Source organism: Nicotiana attenuata, unplaced genomic scaffold (genome assembly GCF_001879085.1).
Source record: "Nicotiana attenuata strain UT unplaced genomic scaffold, NIATTr2, whole genome shotgun sequence".
NCBI classification, from domain to species: Eukaryota; Viridiplantae; Streptophyta; class Magnoliopsida; order Solanales; family Solanaceae; genus Nicotiana; species Nicotiana attenuata.
Window position 1 is genome coordinate 122,826 of NW_017671199.1, and position 21,469 is coordinate 144,294.

At 37.9% G+C, this 21,469-nt stretch overlaps 1 protein-coding gene across 1 annotated transcript; it reads right to left on the minus strand.

The window, feature by feature from the left end:
• Positions 1–1,467: 1,467 nt before the first annotated feature.
• LOC109206630 (zinc finger MYM-type protein 1-like) lies at positions 1,468–2,121 on the minus strand. Its single transcript, XM_019369471.1, has one exon. It carries the CDS (start codon positions 2,119–2,121, stop codon positions 1,468–1,470), a length of 654 nt encoding a protein of 217 aa, XP_019225016.1.
• Between the last annotated feature and the right edge of the window lie 19,348 nt (positions 2,122–21,469).

The following is a 21,469-nucleotide window of genomic DNA, read 5'->3' on the forward strand; positions in this document are numbered from 1 at the left end:
GTATTAAATGCGGAGAGACGTGCGTCTAATCAAGTGTTAGAAATTTTTCAGAAGGGTTTAGAAAATTTCTTGCCAAGAAAGGAATCTTCACCAACTTTTCACTGACACAAAGACGTGCCACCGAAAAGCAGGGGAACTATTTGTATAGGATAAAATCGTTTCACATCAAGTACTCGAGTGATAGAGTCACACGTGGAACCAGGAATAGACGGAAGACAAAGTGAGTGGAAGCCAAGACCGAGGACAACAACCTCGGGGTATCGGGTAGATCCCGAAGGGAACATTATCAACATGGACAAATAAATATTTACCACCAGTAAAGAATATTCTTCAGCATTAAATACATTTGTCACAGAGAATTTTGGCATTCATAGCATGTCGTTCCATATTCATCAATGACCCTCAGTATTGTCATTTAAGAGGGGCTTGATCCTAGGACCTTGTTCCCTGGGTTTAGCTATAAATAATGACTTCAACAGCTACTGTAACACACGAAATTTCTGATAAACTTATGCTACACGTTATTCTAAGCTAAATAATACTTTATCTTCTGTCTATCAATATTCTTATAGCTGCCTCCGGAATCCTGCTCTCGAAACCAAGTTGTCCGCTAACTTATCTCGATTTTAATGCTAAGTCTTGCATTTTATTTAGTTTATTTATTATTTTGGGATTAAATCGATTCGTTTGTCATTTAAGAGGGGTTTGATCTTAGGACCTTATTCCCTAAGTTTAGCTATAAATAATGACTTAAACAGCCATTGTAACACATGAAATTTCTGACAAACTTATGCTACACATTATCTCGAAGCTTGTTGCCATCAAACTCACTTGGATAATACTCGGCCAACTTAATCATTCTGTCTTTGTCAAAATTAGCAAATGAATCGACCGGATTCAAGCAATCCATGCCAAGGAGTAAGTCACTAGTCACTACATCAAAACGGTTATTTAGCTCATGAAGATGCAAATCAATAACTGCATAAAATACTTCCACACTAAAGTGATGTGCATATGAAACATCAGACTTCTTACGCTTCGACCTTGGGTAGTCTTCATCTATTTTTGGGAATCATAATATCATGTTTACCACAAAATGAGTAAACCTCATTCATCAAAGACTTCAATTCACTTTCTCTCATTGTTTGCAATCTTGCCTTTGCAAGGTCAAGCAAGCTCATAGCATTGACGATGTCTTGATCTTTCATTTATAAAGCTTTGTTCAATTCATTTGTAAGAAGCAACATGTTGAACATCAAGTGCAACATAAACACAAATCCAAATTCCTGAATATTGCCCAAAAGATTTTTTTGTTGCAAATCTCTCAAGAGAATGAGGTCTATTCTGTTGCATATCCTTAAACACATTAATAATCGAAGAAAATATAATCATGAAATTTTCCAAGGTCTTAAAATGGGATCCCCAACAAGTATCACACGGTCGTTGGAGTCCACGTTCTTGATTCAATCATTGCCCAGTAAGTATTTCTCCAGATTTAAGTAATTCTTCCAGCTTCTCTGCTTGGTGTTTTCTAAGTGATTCCCTGCGTTTAAAAGATACTCCAATAGTATTCAATGCATTAGTGACAACATCAAAAAAATTATTCACATCCGGGTAATTTTTGGAAAGAGCTACAAGTGTCGATTGCAACTGATGAGCAAAATAATGAATACAATATGCAGATGGGGCATCTTGTAAAATCAAAGATTTCAGGCCATTTATTCTTCCTTGCATATTACTAGCTCTGTCATAACCTTGTCCACGTAGCTTGGATAAACTTAATGAGTGAACCAAAAGTAAATTATTAATTATTTGTAATGCTAGTGCTGATGTATCATTCACGTGGACAATACCCAAAAAGCGCTCTATCACCTCCCCACTTTTGTTAACATATAGTATAACTAGGGCCATTTTCTCTTTATGTGAGATGTCTTTTGATTCATCAACTAATATCCCAAAGAAATCACCATCCAAGTCTTTGATGATAGCTTTAATTGTTTCTTTAGCACAAGCATCTACAATATCCTTTTGAATTGCTGGACAAATCATCATATCATTTTTTGGAGCTTTATTTAATATTACCTTTCCCACATCCGAATGCTTATCCCCATGAAATTCCATAAGTTCAAGAAAAAAACCTTTATATTCGGAATCTTCACTCTCATCATGACCACGAAATGACAATCCATTTCTTAAGAGAAATCTTACCACATCAACCGATGCATTTAAGCGAATCGATGATCACTTTTTGCTTTCTCACTTTGCTTGGGAAAAGAAGATTGAATCGATTGTTCTTGATTTTTCAAATCTTGCATTCTGTTAAAACATTTGTGATGGATACTATTTACTTCACCAACATGCATTCTAAGTCTTTCCATACCCTGGTTCCAACCCTTAAAGCCATCTTTTGTAAATGCATCCCCCGCATTACCACGACTTTCAAGTTCATTCTTAAACAAATAACAACACAAACAAATCGCAGCATCAGCTTTTATGCTATATTCCAACCATTGTGAATATGGACCCTTAAACCAATCGGGATTAAATTGATGCATTTTGTTCCCAAACTTAATTTTAGGGAAAGCATGACCACTAGGTTGACAAGGCCCTTGCTGAATATAATGTTTCCTCACTTCATCTCGAATATTTGGGGCATACAGAAAAATCGGTATTCTTTCTTTTGGATCAGGATTGGGAGATCCCAACTCAAGAACACCATCAACATTTGAAGGAGGAGATGAAATTTCCTCTCTTTGGATTTCAGGAGATATATTTGATAACAGATGGCCGACTACAACAACTAGAACTGATTGGCCAACATCTAATCTGATCACAAATTTATCCATTTTAATGTTAAACTTTCCTACAAATTTAAATATCACTCATAATCAAAATACAATCTCGTAATAAAATAGGGGAATCAAACCCTTTTAAATTTATAATAAAAAGGGGAATCACACCTCTTCCGTATTCAAAAAATAAGGGAATCACACCCTTTCAAATTCATAATAAAATAGGGGAATCACACCCCGTACAACTTAAATTAAAATAAAATGAAAACTTACCAGTACTTCCGCAATCTTTGATAATTTTGTCTTTGATATCAAATAGAGAAATCGAGAAAAACTCCAAGCGTGCGGGAACTGGGAAGTGCTTTAGAGGTTTAAAGAACATAAAGAAAATATGCGTTAACACGAATAGAAAGAAAAGAAATATTTAAGGAAAAGCTGTGTTGGTAGAAATAGAAAGAAAAGAAATATTTAAGTAAAAAGTTAAAATAACAAATTGGAATCGATATTGTGTCCTTAGGCAACTGGAAATAAGGGGCAGAAACCAATGCACCACTTCACCTCTTTTGACCACGGGTTCCATCAAATATATATATGTACTTTTTTCCAAATTATGTATATCATATATATTTTAACTGGAGGACCACGGGTTCATGTGAACCATATTTTACACTGTAAATCCGCCTCTGCCAGTACAATAGCTCTAAACTGTTTAGGTTGCAAGTAATTTTGAAATCCAAGAAGGTTATCCTCATCTTTATCTCTTTAGCATTAGAGCACAAAAAATGACGAATTTTGAAAGTAGCCTCGTGGTGGGAAATTAGGTTACAAGTGCCTCCCTCAACTGTTAAATTAGTTAGAGTGGTAATGAGATTACGTATTAATTAAAATATATAAATTGAAAATAATAGAAAAGAATAAACTAGGGGTTCTTTTCCAAAATTTTAGTGAACCAACTGTTAGATGAATTTCTTACAGTCTTCTTGTGTGGTTTGTTAATATGATGTTTTTCTTATAGCCTTAGCTTCTTGTGGGTGCTTTTGGATGAATTTCTTCTAATAGCTAGCTAGTCTTCTTTGTGTGGCTTGTTTGATGAATTTCTTGTTATAGTCTTCTTGTGGGTGCTTTTAAAAGAATTTCTTATTATAGTCTTCTTGTGTGTATTTTTTACATGGAATTTGGCCTAGATCATGATGTTTCCCATAATGCTATGCGCACAGAAAACAAAAAAATGAATGTAGCAAATAGATACTTTAGCAAATGGGGCCGGAGAAAATGATTCAGAAGAGTTTCTCCAGAATTTATAGAAACTCTCTGATAACAGTATTGAAAATGTCAAGGAAAATTATCATGGGAAAAAAATTATGGTAACTACAAGAGCGATCCAACGACCACCGAAGAATGTAGAAGACTTGGTGCTGGAAGAGAATTTCTACATGATGACAAATTTGTACTTGGTGATGTTGTCGCTTCATCTTCTAAATCAACGTATCAGTTAAGACATGTGGTTTGTATAGGTAAATATATTGATTTTCTATGTTATGACAACAGACCTATTGGAACGTGCCATCAAAGAAATTGAAACGTGTGAGAGAACCTAAAGTTGGTGACTATGTGGTCCTTGAGGCTTGGTTGGGTAAGATCAGTTCTGTTATGAATGATGTCTGTATTTGCTATTTGATGATCATACTATAAGAAAAATTAAGCAGGCTAACACCTTCCGTCTTACACCAGATGGTTTGAAAAACAAGATAATGGACTTTATTACTATTATATAGGTGAGCGTGTAAGAACATGGAAACAAAGTATGTTTAGCTACAGTTACTGCTGATTCTGTTTAGTCAACTGGGTTACATCTGCTGGAATTGATGCTCTATCTCTACTACAAGACCCAAAGAACTTGAAAAAGTCCATTTGCTTATCTCATTTAAACTGGAAACTAGGTCACTGCTATCTGGTTCTTCACTTCTAGTATCATTATCGTTAGTTTCCAAGAAAGCAAACAAAGGGCCAGGGACTCTTCGAAGGCTCATGGATGAAGTGGATGAAGCTAGATACGAGGGCAGAGGACCTCATTAGGGAGTTTGAAAAGGAGAAGGTCCTAAGTGTATACCAACTGGCTATGTTTGGTTGTGGCTACGGAGACTTTGTTGTTGGTTTGTCACGTGTTTCTGTACCAGAAAAAGTGGGTTGTACTCGTATCCCTCGGGAGAATATCACTGGACTCAAAGATAGTAACATCGAGGTTAGATGTGTTGATGGGAAGATATCTATGGTGCTTCCCAATACTTATTAATCTTTCTCCAATTTTTAATTGCATGTCCAGAATTTTAATTTGTTTCTAATGATTGTTTTTTTTGTTTCTTCAGGTTAGGCCTCATGCAGTTTATGTCGTTGATCTTGAAGATGATGATGATTCTACCGCAATCGAAAGAAATGACGTGATCTTGAAGATGATGATGATTCTACCGCAATCGGAAGAAATGACGTAGGAGGGGTGGCTCAAGGGGCGACTTATAAAAAAATTATGCAATAGAAAAAAAAGTACAAATTTTTTATTAATAAAGATAGAAAGACTTTGTATTTTTTAACAATAGAAATATTTTAGAAACATGAATTAAACTATTCAAATTTTCATATTAGTGAATAATTTTTTTTACAATAACAACCAAGGTAACACATTGCAAACACATGGCTATTCTTATTAACTTGAATTAACCCTTCCCAATATAAATTTAATATTACTATCAAATATTTGTTGTGAACTTAAAGGCATTACGTCTAAAAAAATATTACGCTATAAACAAAAATACCAAACAAAATTGATTCGTATTTAAATTTGACTTTAGGCCTCTAATTTTGTCAAGCCTCCATTGTGATACAGTTGACTTGGAATCAATTGAACATAATGAAAGGGAGATCATTGAGAATGATAAAGAGATTAGCGACAAAGAGCTTTGATCAATATATTTACCAATACAAGACCCAAAGAACTTGTTATGTTATGGCAACAGACCATAAAGGGAACTGAAAACGTGTGAGAGAACCTAAAGTTGGTGACTATGTGGTCCTTGGGGCTTTGTTGGGTAAGATCATTTTTGTTCTGAATGATGTCCGTATTTTCTATTTGATGATCATACTGTAAGTAATATTAAGAAGGCTAACACCTTCAGTCTTACACCAGATGGTTTGACAAATAAGATAATGGACTTCATTACTATTATATAGGTGAGCGTGTAAGAACGGGAAAATAATGTATGTTTTGTTGCAGTTACTGCTAGTTCTGTTAATCAACTGGGCTACATCTATTGTACTTGACCCTGCTTTATCGTACTACAAGACCCAAAGAACTTGAAAAAGTTCACTTGTTTATCTCATTTAAACTGGAAACTAGGTCACTGGTATCTAGTTCCTTCACTTCTAGTATCATTATCATTAGTTTCCAATAAAGCAAACAAAGGGTCATGGACTCTTCGAAGGCTCATGGATGAAGTGGTTGAAGCTAGATACGAGGGCAGAGGACCTCACCAGGGAGTTCGAAAAAGAGGAGGTCCTAAGTGTATACCAAATGGATGTGTTTTGTTGTGGCTACCGAGACTTGTTATTGGTTTGTCACCTGTTTCTATACCAGAAAAAGTGGGTGGTACTCGTATCCCTTGGGAGAATATCACTGGACTCAAAGATGGTAATATCGAGGTCAGATGTGTTGATGGAAAGATATCCATGGTGCTTCCCAATACTTATTAATCTTTCTCCAACTCTTAATTGCATGTCTAGGATTTTAATTTGTTTCTAATGATTGTTTTTCTGGTTTCTTCGGGTTGGGCCTCATGTAATTGATGTTGTTGATCTTGATGATGATGATGAGTCTATCGCAGCCACAAGAAGTGACGTAGGAAGGGTGGCTCAAGGGGTGACTTGTAAAAAAAATATGCAATAGAAAAAAAAAAGTACAAATTTTTTATTAAGAAAGATAGAAAGACTTTTTACTTTTTAACAGTGGAATTATTTTAGAACTTTGAATTAAACTATTTAAATTTTGATATTAGTGAATAATTTTTTGTACAATAACATCCAAGGTAACACATTGCAAACATATGGCTAATATCTTATTAATTTTAATTAACCCTTCCCAATATAAATTTAATATTACTATCAGATATTTGTTGTGAACTTAAAGGATTTATGTCAGAGGCGGATCCAAAATTTCATGAGGATAAGTGCACTACTATCCGTCACTGTTTGATTTGGTACTATAAAATTTTGACATGACAACAACTTGACAAGTAAACAATAATCAATATTGCTATTACAAAAACTTATCATTCCATAGACAAATGTCTATGAATAGTTTTTCTACCTCAATGGTAGTGTCATTATTTATAGTTATAAATAATGAGCTCGATATATTAAAATTAAATAACTATTCAAATACAGAGTGGTAAATAAACAAAGAGGGAACTTGATAATGAAAAGATTCAAATTAATTTAAATTTAATTTTTTTAGAGGTTTTGAAACTTAATGATTGAACCAAAAAATAAAATGAAGAAAACACAAAAGAAGAAAAAGAAAATTAAAGAGAATCCAAACCAAAAACAAAAAATTTAATTAAAAGATATCTCAAAGAGTGAACCAAAAAACAGAAGAACGCGTGGAAAAAAAAAAAGAAACAAAAAAGACGGATAGGGCATGAGATTTCAGTTGAAATCGAAAAGAAAGAAAATGAGAAATATAAAAACAACTTTGAGGTGAAAATTATCGAAGCTTATAAATATCTTAGTCACCAACTATCATTTGCTAGTATTAGTTACAACTGATGTGAAACATGGGACAATCCATGTAATCAATGTGTGCATTAGCTCTACATATATCGATGTGATAAAATTTCCTCGTCTCGTGCTCACGCTGTCATGTTAAAATTAAAAATGACCGTTGCGGCTAAACCATATTTTTTAATATACTAACTATGAATCTCAAAGAGCTGATAAGGGAAATGATTTGTAAGTTCTACGAGCAGCAAATTCAGTTGAAATATCAAATGTTTTTTTTCCATTTTAGTCGTCCTGCATCACTAGAATAGTGTTATATATGTGGTTTGTGTTTAACCAAAAAATGAAATTTCAGTTAAAGCTTTATTTTTAGAAAAACTCGGGTTATTGATAATCGAAAATGAATAAAAAAAATGGATTTTGATAACCAATATATAGCAGAAAACAAAGTAAACTAGTATATTCAGATGATATTGTCGTGTCTTTACAAATGATCAGTCTTCTCCCTTTTATAGCTATTTTTAAGTTATACATTTTGCCTTTGTCATAATAAGGTCATTATTGATGATTAAAGGCATTAAATACTACGTTACATAATCATTGCAATTTAATACAGATCCTCTAACGTTTTCAGTATTTAATGCTTATTAAACACTGTATCTGGGCTCTCCTGTGTTGTCAGGTTCATTCTTCTCAGCTTTTAGACTTAAATAGGTACGAGCATCGAGTCTTTTGAATATTTGCCCGTGCCTCTTCTTGTGCTTGCGCTCGTATCTGTTGCAACTCGTGCCTCTTTGCTTAATCACCATTCTTTGACCTGCCTACGTGTCATGACATGTCATCTTTCAATCACTTCGATATGCATAAACTCAGTTTTACCCAATACAGATAGTCCCCCCACTTGCCATTTATTCATCAATTGAATATTTGGGAAGTGGATTTCATTAAAGCGGGAATATTTACCGCCATAAATGCTATGATAGAATCGATGCTTCAATTTTCACTTCCATTTAATGCTCGTTACACGTGGTGCCCTCTTATTGGCTCTGCAACTTTGCAGCGCCTTTTAAGGCTTTTTTTACGGCTTCACTAATCACGAAGCGACAGTTCTCATTATGACCTTTCCATTATTGTACCTTTTCCTTTGACGGTTGCTTCCTAGTATAAATTTAGTTTTGTGCCTTTGTCTTTTCCTCATAAAACTTTCAGAATATTCAATTCTTGTTTCCATCTTCCTCGTAAAACTCTTAGAATATTCAATTCTTGTTCTTTACCTTCCTTGTACTGCCATGGCTTCGCCAAACCCTAACCCTAGGAGAGTCTCCATAGTTGACAACTTTCCTTCTGCCCGTAATAGGAGTAGAAGAGGGGGTGGTAGATTACGTAATTTAGGGTCTTCATCCAGTTCTGGCCCTTCTTCTAGAACCAGAGGTTCTGTTTCACATAGATCTTCCTCTAGAGGTAAGGAATCCTCTGAGCCTCTTCGTGAACCTCTAGTAGAGGAGATAATTCCTGCGGAATTTTCCTTCTATAATGATAGAGAGTCTCTTAGAAACCAAGTATCTTCCTTAGATCATGCTGATATTTACCCAACTCAGATCATTGAAGGTCTGATTCCTTTAGTTCGTAAAGACTGTCATTGGAGTCAAATTTTTCCATCATAATCCCTAATGCGAACCAAAGAATCATCTCTTATTTGACGGGATTTTCCTTTGTTTATACATATCCTTTTACCTTGGGATTCAAACCTGCTATTGACCTGTCATCCTACAATTCTGTCATTTTTTCGACGTATGTTTAGGTCAGATAGGCCCTATAGTATGGAGGGTTGTTGCCTGTTTGAGGCATTTGAGCAATGTGGTCGGTGTGCCTTTCACTTTCTCCCATCTAATTCATCTTTACTCCCCTAGACTCTTTCGCAATGGTGTTTTCACTTTAGTAGCTAGGAGCAAAAGAGTTCTGGTTAGTCTAGAGGATGACAGAGACCGTGGCTGGTATGCCCGGTTTGTTGCTGCCCCCACCGTTGGTTTGGTGGGTGAGGAAAACATTCCCTTTCCCGAGAAGTGGAATTTTGCACGTGAGTAATTTTCTCGTACCTTTTTTCCCTTTACTTTTGATGATTATTTATTTTAATTTTCCTTTTCTTTTTCAGCAACCATTGGAATTGTGGATGATATTCCTAATTTCCGTATTTGGGTAGGGAAAATGTTGAATGCTGCCCCAATGGAGGGTAGGTCTTGGAAGGCTCTTTCCCAACGATTTGGTTGGAAAGTAAAAACTCACGGTAAGAGTTTTTTTTATTTCACATATTGCTTTTTTTTTTCTCTGAACTTATTTTAATCCTTCTTTTTATCAGGATTTGCAATTTGAGGGATTACTACTGAGGCGATCACGGCTTCTCGTATCTCTTTGGAAAAGGCCCAGGAAATAATTTTGGGTTCTTCATCGAAAATAAAAGCCGTTGATGGCCAAGACTCTGAAGAGGAGGAAGATGAGGGTTCATTGATAACGAGGCCGCGGGCTCGCAGACGTATTGTCTCTGATGATGAAGCATCCCCCCGCCATTCTATTCCTCTCACCGAGTCTATTGAAGCCCCGGTGGTGATCTCTGATGATGATGTTGATGATGTTCCCGCTGCTGCTCATGATTTTGTTGAGCAGCTTTTTGATCGCGGGTTTGGTAGTGAAGATTTTGGCCCGATTTCTAATGAAGCACCCCTGGCTTCTTTTGCAACTTCCGTTCCTGTGACTCCTTCTTTGCCAATCATGGCTGTTTCTATTCCCCCCAAGGTTGTTTTAACTACTTCCACTGTTCCTCCTTCAACGATTCCTCCTCCACATGTTCATCATACTGAGGTTGGTTCCTCAAGTGGAGATACTGTTATGAAGCAAGTCACCATTGAAGTCCCTGTTGAGGGTAATCTTTTAAGGAAATCAGGTCAAGCAGACGTGTGGCTAAAGCCTTTGATTGTTCCAGTCGAAAAGGCTAAGCTTGAGAGTCACAGTTCTTTGACCTTGATGAATGACATAGTGCATGCTTCTTTAATGGTACTCCTTTTTCAAACTTTATTTTATCCTTCTCCTATTTTCAGGATTCTCATCTTCCCTTTTCTTTTTGGTTAATTTAATTGATACAGAGATGATGAAAAGAGTTACCCTTTTAGAGAAATTAATGTGTGACTATCAGATGGAGGCGGATAATTGGAAGGGACAGTGTGACAGTCTTCAAATTGATGTGGAAACCTTAGAAGAAAGTAGAAGTACCTTGGAGCAGCAGGTAAGGGTCTTGACTTCAGAGCTGGCAGTTGTAAAAGCTTACTTAAGTCAAGCGAGTAAAGAAAAGTTACGTCTTGAAACCTCTTTTTCTGAGCAACTTTCCAAGGCTAGTTAGGAGATTAGAGAGTTGAAGGCTCTTTTGGCTGAGAAAGAAGCATATGCTGGAGAACTTGTGCAAAAACTGACACAAACTCAAGAAGACCTCCGGGAATCTTCTGATAAGGTTCGCTTTTTAGAGAATTCTCAAGCTGCTTTCCAAGCTTCTCAGGAATCTGCCTTAGCTAAAAATGAAAAATTAAGAAATGAAGTTGCTGATTGGGAAAGAGACTATGAGATCCTTGAAGAGAAATCTGCCATTGAAGTGAGTTGGGCGTTTTTAAATTCTCGCTATGATACCCTCGTTCAAGTTAGCCAGGAGAATTTCAACTTAGAATCTGAGTTAGCCAAGATCAAAGAGGCTCTCGAGAAGACTCAGCAGAACCAAGATTTCTCTTCTCCCGTGGCTGATGTTTCTGATCAAGTTGAAGATGATACGGATATCCCCTTTCCTTCGAGTCAAGCTGAGCCGCCCGCTGCTGTTGATGTCCCTGTTTCAGTTCCTTCAAGTTCTCAGTGAAAAGTTTGAATACCTTTCTTGCCTTTTTATTTTTGTGGTTGGTTGTAACCCTTGGTCTTTTTAAGGGTTTTGTGGAAAACGTTAAGTCCCCAGACCTTTTATGGGGCATTTTGTTTAAACAACTTTTTGGTTTATGACTAAGTCCATACTTAGTCTAAACTGTTTTAATATTATAAAGTTTCCGTGGCTGTCTAAACTTTTATTTTATTTATTCTCGCCTTTATTTTTAAGGACTTGGTGAATAACTTGCATTTTTATTTTGTAAAATGCTTTCTTTTTCTCATGAATGTCTTAAATCAATCATGAATTATAAAAGAGGGCCCTTTTATATTCGACACTTAATGAAAAAGACGTCTCAACTTCATAATGGTGTTAACATACGACAAAAGAAATAGGAATAAACATGATTCTTGAAAGAACTTTGACAATTTTTTATTTGAACTTTGCCAAGTTTAAGTAACATTTTACATGTATTTAAATAACATCTATAACTTTTTGGTAACTGTTTTCCTCACAACAGATTTAAAAGAAAGAATAAAATACAAGGTTTTTATGTAATAACCCGTTTTAGTACACGTACTTTAAATACAAGGTTTTTATCTATAACCTGTTGTCACACCTCCTTTTTACTACCCTCGGAGGGGTGTTATAAGGGAGTTTTTTCCAACTTAAAATGACAATCGAAACGGGATTATTTAATTAAAAATCAGAGTCGCCACTTGGGAGATTTATGGTGTCCCAAGTCACCGGTTAAAATCCTGAATCGAGGAAAAGGTTTGACTCTGTTTATGTCTGTGAACACAGAAATCCGGGTAAGGAATTCTGTTAACCCGGGAGAAGGTGTTAGGCATTGCCGAGTTCCGTGGTTCTAGCATGGTCGCTTTGATAATACTTGGCTTACTAAAATTATTTAATTAATGATTTTAGAACCTATGTGCATTTACTTCTTACCGCTTTTAAATAAGAAAAATTATCTTGAAACGGGTTACGCGTACGCATACCCGCTTGTTTGGCACGTCAAAAATCATGTCATGCGAACGTGTCCACAATTAATAACACTTTATTTTTATTAAGAAAATTTGGGCCGAAGTTGCGCGAACGCATACTCCGATTTTATTTTTAGAAGTCGTAAATATGTTACGCGAACGTATACACAATCACGATGGTGTTTTAAACGGCCCTAAAGGATTTTCTACGAATATTAATCATTTTTGACATCTAGGTTATGAAATTGATACGAGGGCCACGCAATTGGAATTTTTGTTCGGCATGGCGCACCTCAATCCATTTGAAGAGTCTAACCTAATTAAAGGAAAAGTCTAAAGGAATTCCTTGGTATTTTTATGCTGAAGCTTGAACCCAAAATGAAATCAGTAAACAATGTCTAATTCCCCTTTTAGCTAAGCCCAACGGTGTACTGGGCTGGGGGGGGGGGGGGGATCATCGACCTTAAAAGATTTGGGCCGAAACCTTAATGATCAGCCCAACTATAGGATTCAATAGCATATATTTGGGTTTAAACCCTGTCTAAACAAATTGAAAACTGACTAAAAAAACAAAATATGAATGTCGATTTGGCTCATTTATTTATAAAAATAGAGAAAACGGATCCAAAAACTGACTCCACTCACGTAGCCTTTTTTAGCTTAAGAACAGTGACCAATTTTCAATTAATCTAATATCTAACAAAAGCATATGGCTCAATACTAAGACTGGCACAAAGTTGCAATATTAAAAGGCCAGAAACGAAAATTCTTAAGTTACAAGATAATCAAATTCACACTCATCTAATTTCCGACAGCTTCAGGCCTGGGCCCAATGAGCCCAACGACTTACTACTATTACAAACACGCTGATTTTCTAATTTTCTATCAATTTAGCTCTTCAAAATCTGCCTTGAAAGGCAAGTTTAGGATGCCTTTATAGGCAAGAAAGGTAGGGCATCCTTCAAATTTTAGTTTTTGCCTTTTAGTCCCTCATTTTGTGACTTGACTGCCAAGTTAAAACCAAAATTAAAATCAGCCCCAACTAGAAGCTTCTAAATCAGTTGTCAAAAGATTCCCTCAATCAATTTGCCTAAACTACCCTTTAAACCCCTATCAATTACCCTCCCCAACCTGACTACCAAAAGCNGGGTCGTAAATGACTCAAAGAGCCCAAAGCTTATATTAGACCAATCCAAATGAGCATTCAAAATTCAAATTCGGACCCAGGCCTCATCACAAATTAATTATAGTAAAAAAATGCGACCAATTCGATCCTTGCTGATTACTGACTCTTACGAAAATAAAACAAAGAAAGATAAAATTAAACAAAGCAGAATTGACCTTGAGTCCGTTTGAAACACTAACAAGGTCATGCTATTCAATTTTACTACCGATCAAATGAAATAAGACTAAGAAGAATGAGGGAAAGCATGAAGGAGACGAGGAACAGAAGACAAAGAAAAAGAAATGAAAGAAAAGGAAAGGAAATACCCCTAAGCAAAACAGTCAGATGGCTGGCTTGAACAGGTCTACGGTATTCTTTGATTTGAACCGAAATTGGTATTAATCGAATGTTCTTGTTGAGAACAAACGATTAATACAAGTTTCAGGCCGAATCCCTCTTGGACAGTTGAAGAATTGGGAGACTTTTCTTTCGCTTTCCTCTTAGATCTGAAACTGGCCTCGTTGGGTGATGATTTGAATGGATAGGGTGGTGGATTAGGGTTAAGAAAGAGGTGATAGTTGCATGGATGAAAGTTGGGGTTGAATATAGGCGGCGCCGCCACCGGGGAAATTGTGGCGGCGCTAGGGTTTTGATTTTTCGATTGAAGATTCGAAAGGTTCCAGGAAGCTTTGAAGGAAACGGAGCGGAGGTCTGGAAAAAGGAGGGTGAGGCGGTGGTTTGGTGTAAATCTGGCGGCGATTGGACGCCGCGATTTCTGGCGGGCGGCAGGCGGCGGTGGAAGACGGAGGCGTTACAGGGTTCTGAGAGGTTTGAGAGGAGACTGGATGGGGGGGGGGGGGTAGGCACCTTAGGACACTTAAATATTAATTGACCCAAGCTTCCCAGCCGTTTGATCATCAAACCTCGACGGCTGGGATTAATTCTAACGATACGACGTCGTTTCAATTATTAGGGGGTAAGGGAGACAGGGTCAGGGACGGTTTTGGGCCGGTGTGAGACCAATTGTCTGGATCTGGGGGATTTCAAACTGGGCTGGGTATTTCAAAACCAAAATTTGGCCCAATTTTAATCTCATTCATTCCATTTTCATTTTAAGACAAATTATCAAAATTCCTTTTCCTTTTTCTTTTCTCTTTTTTTTCAAAATTAAAATAAAAACCTAAATAACAAATTACAAAATAATTAACTCCTAATTACTATCATTAACTAAACCAAATTAAAGGACAAACTACCCTAAATTCAAAATTACAACTAAAATAAACTATTTTTTGAGACTTTTCCCTTTTATAAAAATTAATGACTAATTAACTCCTAAAATGCAAAATTAACTCCTAAATTCATATGCAACAAATTTTTGTATTTTTCATTTAATTAAAATGCACAGACAAAATGCAAACAATTAACAAAAATGCCACGAAAATCCATGAAATTGCAAATAATGAAAAGAATTTTTTTTATTTTTTGAAATTATGGGAGTAATTCATATAGGGCAAAAATCACGTGCTCACAGCTGCCCCTCTTTGCTCGGAAACACGAAGAGTTTTCGTGCAAAGATAAGTGAGCGGATACGAGCGATTTTTGCCCGTTTGAATACTCCGTGCGAAGCATTTTTTGAAAGATTTGACCACACCCTGCTTCTGAGGCTGCCTACATATCCTTGGCTAAAAAGGAATCAGGTGAGTGTAGTTTAGGAATGTCTGGTAGCTGGGACTACCATGAAGCTGTGATTTCACTGTTGCTGTTGCTGTTGCTACTGCTTACTGAACCTCCTTATTACACCATGTCAAAAATAAAAGGAAACTAGACTAGACTATGATCTAGGCTTTACAAAAATCCTATCTATATCTTCAAACTTGCTCTTGTGGTTCTTGTTTCCTTGTTGACTTGTATTCTCCCGGTGGAACTCCTTTGTTGTCGACTTGAATTATAATCTGAGGTGTTTTCCCTTTCTCCAGGTGGACGCCTGACTACCTAACTGTATTTTGAGATGTTGTCCTTTTCTCCAGGTGGACGCCTGATTGCAGAACTTGAATTATATTTCCATGCTCTCCAGGCGGGCTCCTGACTGCTGACTTGAATGTATTCCCTACTCTCCAGGCGGGCTCCTAACTGCTAACTTGAAATGTGTTCCCTTGTTCTCCAGGCGGGCTCCTGACTGTTGACTTTGAAATGTGCTCCCTTGTTCTCCAGGCGGGCTCCTGACTGCTGACTTTGAAATGTGCTCCCTTGTTCTCCAGGCGGGCTCCTGACTGCTGACTTTGAAATGTGCTCCCTTGTTCTCCAGGAGGGCTCCTCACTGCTAAACTTGAAATGTACTCCCTTGTTCTCCAGGCGGGCTCCTGACTTCAACAAAATAGACAAAACAAAGAAAATCTTTTGCCCCAGTTTGGTGGCTGGGCATCATATTAGTAGATATCAGTAAGAATTTGAAAGCTAAAATTTGAATTGTACTCCATCTGTTCTCCAGGTGGGCTCCTGACTGCTAAAACTTGAATGTATTCCCTTGTTCTCCAGGCGGGCTCCTGACTGCTTATTTGAAATGTATTCCCTTGTTCTCCAGGCGGGCTCCTGACTGCTGATTTGAAATGTATTCCCTTGTTCTCCAGGCGGGCTCCTGACTGCTACAAAATAGACAAAACAAAGAAAACTTTCTGCCCCAGTTTGGTGGCTGGGCACATATGTGATTGTGAACTAAATCATGTTACCAAATATCAGTAAGAACTTGAAAGCTAAGACTTGAATTGTACTCCCTTGTTCTCCAGGCGGGCTCCTGACTGCCGATTTGAAATGTATTCCCTGCTCTCCAGGCGGGCTCGTGACTGCTGACTTGAATATATTCCCTGTTCTCCAGGTGGGCTCCTGATTTCAACAAAATAAACAAAAAACAGAGAAAATTTCTGCCCCAGTTCGGTAGCTGGGCATATATATGAGTGTAAACCGAATCATGTTNACAAAACAAAGAAAATTTTCTGCCCCAGTTTGGTGGCTGGGTGCACATGTGGTTGTAAGCTAAATCATGTTGCCAAATATCAGTAAAAACATGAAAGATATGACTTGAATTGTAATCCCTTATTCTCCAAGCAGGATCCTGACTGCTGCATTTGAACTGTATTCCCTTGTTCTCCAGGCGGGCTCCTGACTGCTGATTTGAAATGTATTCCCTTGTTCTCCAGGCGGGCTCCTGACTGCTGATTTGACATGTATTCCCTTATTCTCCAGGCGGGCTCCTGACTGCTGATTCGAAATGTACTCCCTTGTTCTCCAGGCGGGCTCCTGACTTCAACAAAATAGACAAAACAAAGAAAATCTCTTGCCCCAGTTTGGGTAGCTGGGCACATAGGTGAGTGTTAAACTAAATCATTCTACCAACTAACATTAGGAATTTGAGAGCTAAGTCCTATTATCCAGGGAGGTCCTGACAACTTTTAATTGAATGACAATTATAGATCTAAGCTGTATCTTCTAAAGGTATTACTTCCGCTAAGTCCTGTTATCTACGAGGGTCTTAAACTACACCCTACTATCCAGGAAGGTCCTGACAATCAAAATTAAGTCTTATCCTAAAAATGACAATTTTACGACTGAATTATACTACCCTACAACAGATTTTACGTTACATCTTGTGATTTAATGGACATCTTAAAACTAGGTCCCATTATTCAGGGGGGTCCTGAAAACTCCTAATTGAATCCTATCTTAAACATGCCAACTTTGAGACCAACTTACATTCCTTGGGGTACATTTATGCTAAATTATGCTACTCATGATTGTTTTGAAATTTAAACTAGGTCCCATTTTCCAGGAGGGTCCTGAAAGTTTACGATCAAACCTGTTTGGTGCCTGCTCCTCCCTACGGAGAGTTCCTTCGAAACGACCGAAATTTCCTGCCCCTGTTTCAATCAAAGAAAGATCTTGTCAGTTTAAAATGGTGGTTAGTTGATGGCATTCTTGCTGAAGATGTCTCCACTGCCGTGTTTTGCTTTGACCTGCTTTCCCGAACTGGCCCTGACCCGCTTGACTTTCTGATTGACTTTCAGACCTCATGACCCTTGATTACCCGAATGTTCCATACCCAAACCGTTGTTTTACCTTTCTGACCCCTTTTCTCTGAACCTTCGCATCTCCCATGAAATTACCAATTCATTCCACCGATGAAACATCCGGTGACTCCTTGTATCCCACTTTACATCATGCTATCTTTGATATGTTCTGGCCACACTGTGCTTTGCAATTTTGGAAGCTAGTAGTGGGCTTTGAAATCCTTTCTTATTTGCTTTGAACAAGACTGACATTGAAACATCTTAGAGAAACAGACCCCAAAGAAATGAAATGCAACGACCTTGAGAATGAAGGATAAAGAAAATCCAAAACCGGACGACTTGCTAAAAAGGAAAAAGAAAAGGAGACTTATCTGAGTGGAACAGCTGGCACCAATGATCATGACATGCATTCCGGATTAATCGGCCCAATCTGTCCAACCAACCAACTTTCAGTGGCCATACTTTGTTGCCCCAGAATTCCATAACCTGATTTCTTCACCCAAACCCTAACCTTGTTCATCCTGCGGTGTCCTGAACGGCTTTCACCCACAGACCTCTCCCATTTGTTCATCTGTCAAACTCACTTTCGCCTTAAGGTGCCCGCGAGGGTTTTCACCAATAAGACTCTCTCATTTTTCATTTCTCTCAGCTCTCGTCGCCTTATGGTGCCCGTGAGGGTTTTCACCAATAAGACTCTCTCATTTTTTATTTCTCTCAGCTCCCATCGCCTTACGGTGCCCGTGAGGGTTTTCACCAATAAGAATCTCTCATTTTCATTATTTTCCTGCTTGGACCAGAGTGTTGCCCCTGATATGATTCACCTCTACCTGCTCGACTCGGCATTTCTCGAAGACTGATCAGAAGGTCTTTCTTTGGACCGTAACGTGGGCTTTTGGACAGGGTTAGAAAGGAAGGATATAAAAGGCTCAAACAATTCAAATGGGTTAAAAATTACAACTTTCGGAATCAGATTTCTCACAACAACCACAACTTCTGCCCCAGTTTCTTGCTTGGGGACTTTTGAATTTTATTTTGATGGGACCGAACCGTGAGGCTGCCTACGTATCCTTAAAAGGAATCAGGTCAAACATAGTTCATGTCATAGAAATTACTTTGTTGTTGTGATTTTTCCTTTCTTTTCTTCCATTTTCTCTTCTTTTCTTTTCTTTCTTCCTTTTCTCTTTTTGTTGTTTTGTTGTTTTTTTTTCTTTTTTTTCTTTTTCTTTTTCATTTTCTTCTCTTTTTCTCTTATTCTTTTTTTTTCTTTTCTTCTTCCTTTTTCTTCTCTCTCTTTTCATTCTTTTCCTTTCTCTTTTTTCTTTACTTATCTTTCACGCTTGTGTTTCTGATCTTTGCTACTGATTCCGAAAGAGGGGTATGAAAGAAAATAAACAAGGCTCAAAGAGAGTAACAAAGGATAAAGTGTTTAGATAGCAGAACAAAATGCCTTCGTCATTCCAATCTTCAAAACATGCCAAGTACAAACAAATACAATTTAACCAGAGAAAATCATACATGGTATCTCTTGACCGCATCGGAATTGATAGCCATTTCTACACACTTGCCTTCTATGTCTGTCAAATACAAAGCGCCATTGGGCAACACTCTCGTCACGATGAACGGCCCCTGCCAGTTTGGGGCGAACTTGCCTTTGGCCTCAGCCTGATGTGGAAGAATACGTCTCAACACTTGCTGACCCACTTCGAACTTTCGTGGACGCACCTTCTTATTATACGCTCTTGCCATTCTCTGTTGATACAATTGACCATGATATACTGCTTCCAATCTTTTCTCGTCGATCAAACTCAATTGCTCCAAGCGGGTTTTGACCCATTCGTCATCATCAATTTCAGCTTCTGCGACANATGCTAATTTGAACAACTCCATAGCCTACCAATGAAATGATTCCCTAGTTAACTCTTTTGAGCCTTAAACTTCCTTCTTTCAAGAACCAAAACTACAAGCCTATACCCGTTTTCAATGAGACCCTCTCTTGACACCCACGTCTTCCCTTGAGTAAATGACAAATGTCTAAGTTTGGAGGGAGAGGCAAGAAAGGAAACAATGTGGTAAAAAGGTACAAAAGCAAAAGAAAAGAAAGGCAATGAAAAAGGAAGAAAAGACAAGGAAAAAAAAAAGACCAAAGTGAATAAGGTCAAAAAGGGGATTCAAAGAAAACAAAGGTGAAAAAGGGAGTGGAAAAAGCAGAAAAAGGAGAAATGTGTTGAATTGCATAAGAAAGAGCGACAGTGTGTCTCTCTAACCCCTTGAAAAAGAAGTAAATACTCAAATGAGTCAAGAAAAGTGTGCCAAAATGAATCAAAAGAAGTGCTTAAGGGAAGATTGAACCCACTTGAACAAAAACATGTCCTATCCTTGCCCAAAAGCCTTTACAATGACTCCACAAAAGCCCTATATGATCTTGAGTTGAACGGAACCTACATTAGTGGATACTTACATAAGGGGCAAGCATATGGTACCTAGAGCCGAATTTGTGACCTTCTTTTTGAGAGAATTGAGTGAAAATCCCATCAACCTCGGTTTGTGTGTCACTACTCTAAAAGGTGAGGTTCGCTTAGGGAGAGTTGAGGATGTTTGAGTTTGGGTTCCACAATGACCAAGGTATTTGAGAAAAGCTCTTTGATGAAATGTGTCAACCCTTGATGCTCTTGTGGCACACTTGATCCATAGTTTTCAAAAGCCTAAAATGTGTTAATGATGCATTCGTATTGAGGGCAATTGTTAGTCCCAATTGATGCTTGTTGAGGTACTTTAGGATAGCTGGAAATTCTTGGATTGCTCTTTTGGGGTAGGTCTTATTTTGTTTGTTTGAGGACAAGCAAAGGTTTAAGTTTGGGGGAGTTGATAAGTTAGGATTTTAACATGATTATACCCCTACTTGCTATTGCTTTTGTTATGAATTGCCACAAAATAATCCCAAAATCCTTACAAGTTGCGCTTGATTGCAGGTTTGAGCGAAAAGATGACAAATGTCAAAGATCGGCTCAAAACAGAGTAAAACCTGCCAAGTGTCAAAGACCAGTTGAAGTGGGGAACAAGAAGACCTAGCGCGGACCGCACTGTTTTGCCACGCGGCCACGCTAGGAGATTCAGAGACTGGGTCATTCAAGGGCAAGCTGCGCGGTCCGCGCTCCTTTTTACGCGGTCCGCGTAGATGAGATTCAGAGAGATGGTGTTTTTGCCAAAGTACTGCCACGCGGCCGTGCTCCATTTCTACGCGGTCCGCGCCCGTCCTGAAACACGGCCGCGCTCCATTTCTGCGCGGTCCGCGGTCCCAACTTTAGAGAACAGAGTTCAAGAGTCCAAGAGCCAACGCGGTCGCGCTCCCTTTTTGCGCGGTCTGCGCCTACCCCGCAGGGGCATTTTTGTCCAGATTTTCTAGCTCGGTATAAATAGATCTTTTTGACATTTTTTAGGTCATGTTTTAGCTGCTGAACGAGAGCTGCGCTCGTGAGATGTATTTTGTAGCCTATTTTGGCAATTTTACTCTTGAATATCATAGATTTTAAGTAGTAATCAGTTATTATGTTCATTTCATCATCTATTTCTACTGTTTCTTCTTTAATTATGTCTAGCTAAACCCATTAGCTAGGGTTGTGGCTCAACCCTAGTGTGGGTAGTTAATGGGTGTTGCATTCTAGGGTGAGATTGAGATTGGGTATTTGTTATTTGGGTTGATTTTGTTGTTTCAATTTAGAATTTGTGGTTGCAAACATGAATTCAAGCTTAGTGGGTCTAACTCTTCTTGAGAGAGAGAGTCATATGACCCTAAAAGTTAACCCAAC

What these genes read in the sequence shown, in the direction of transcription:
- LOC109206630 (XM_019369471.1), bottom strand. Translation starts at nt 2,121, where the DNA reads ATGGAATTTCATGGGGATAAGCATTCGGATGTGGGAAAGGTAATATTA.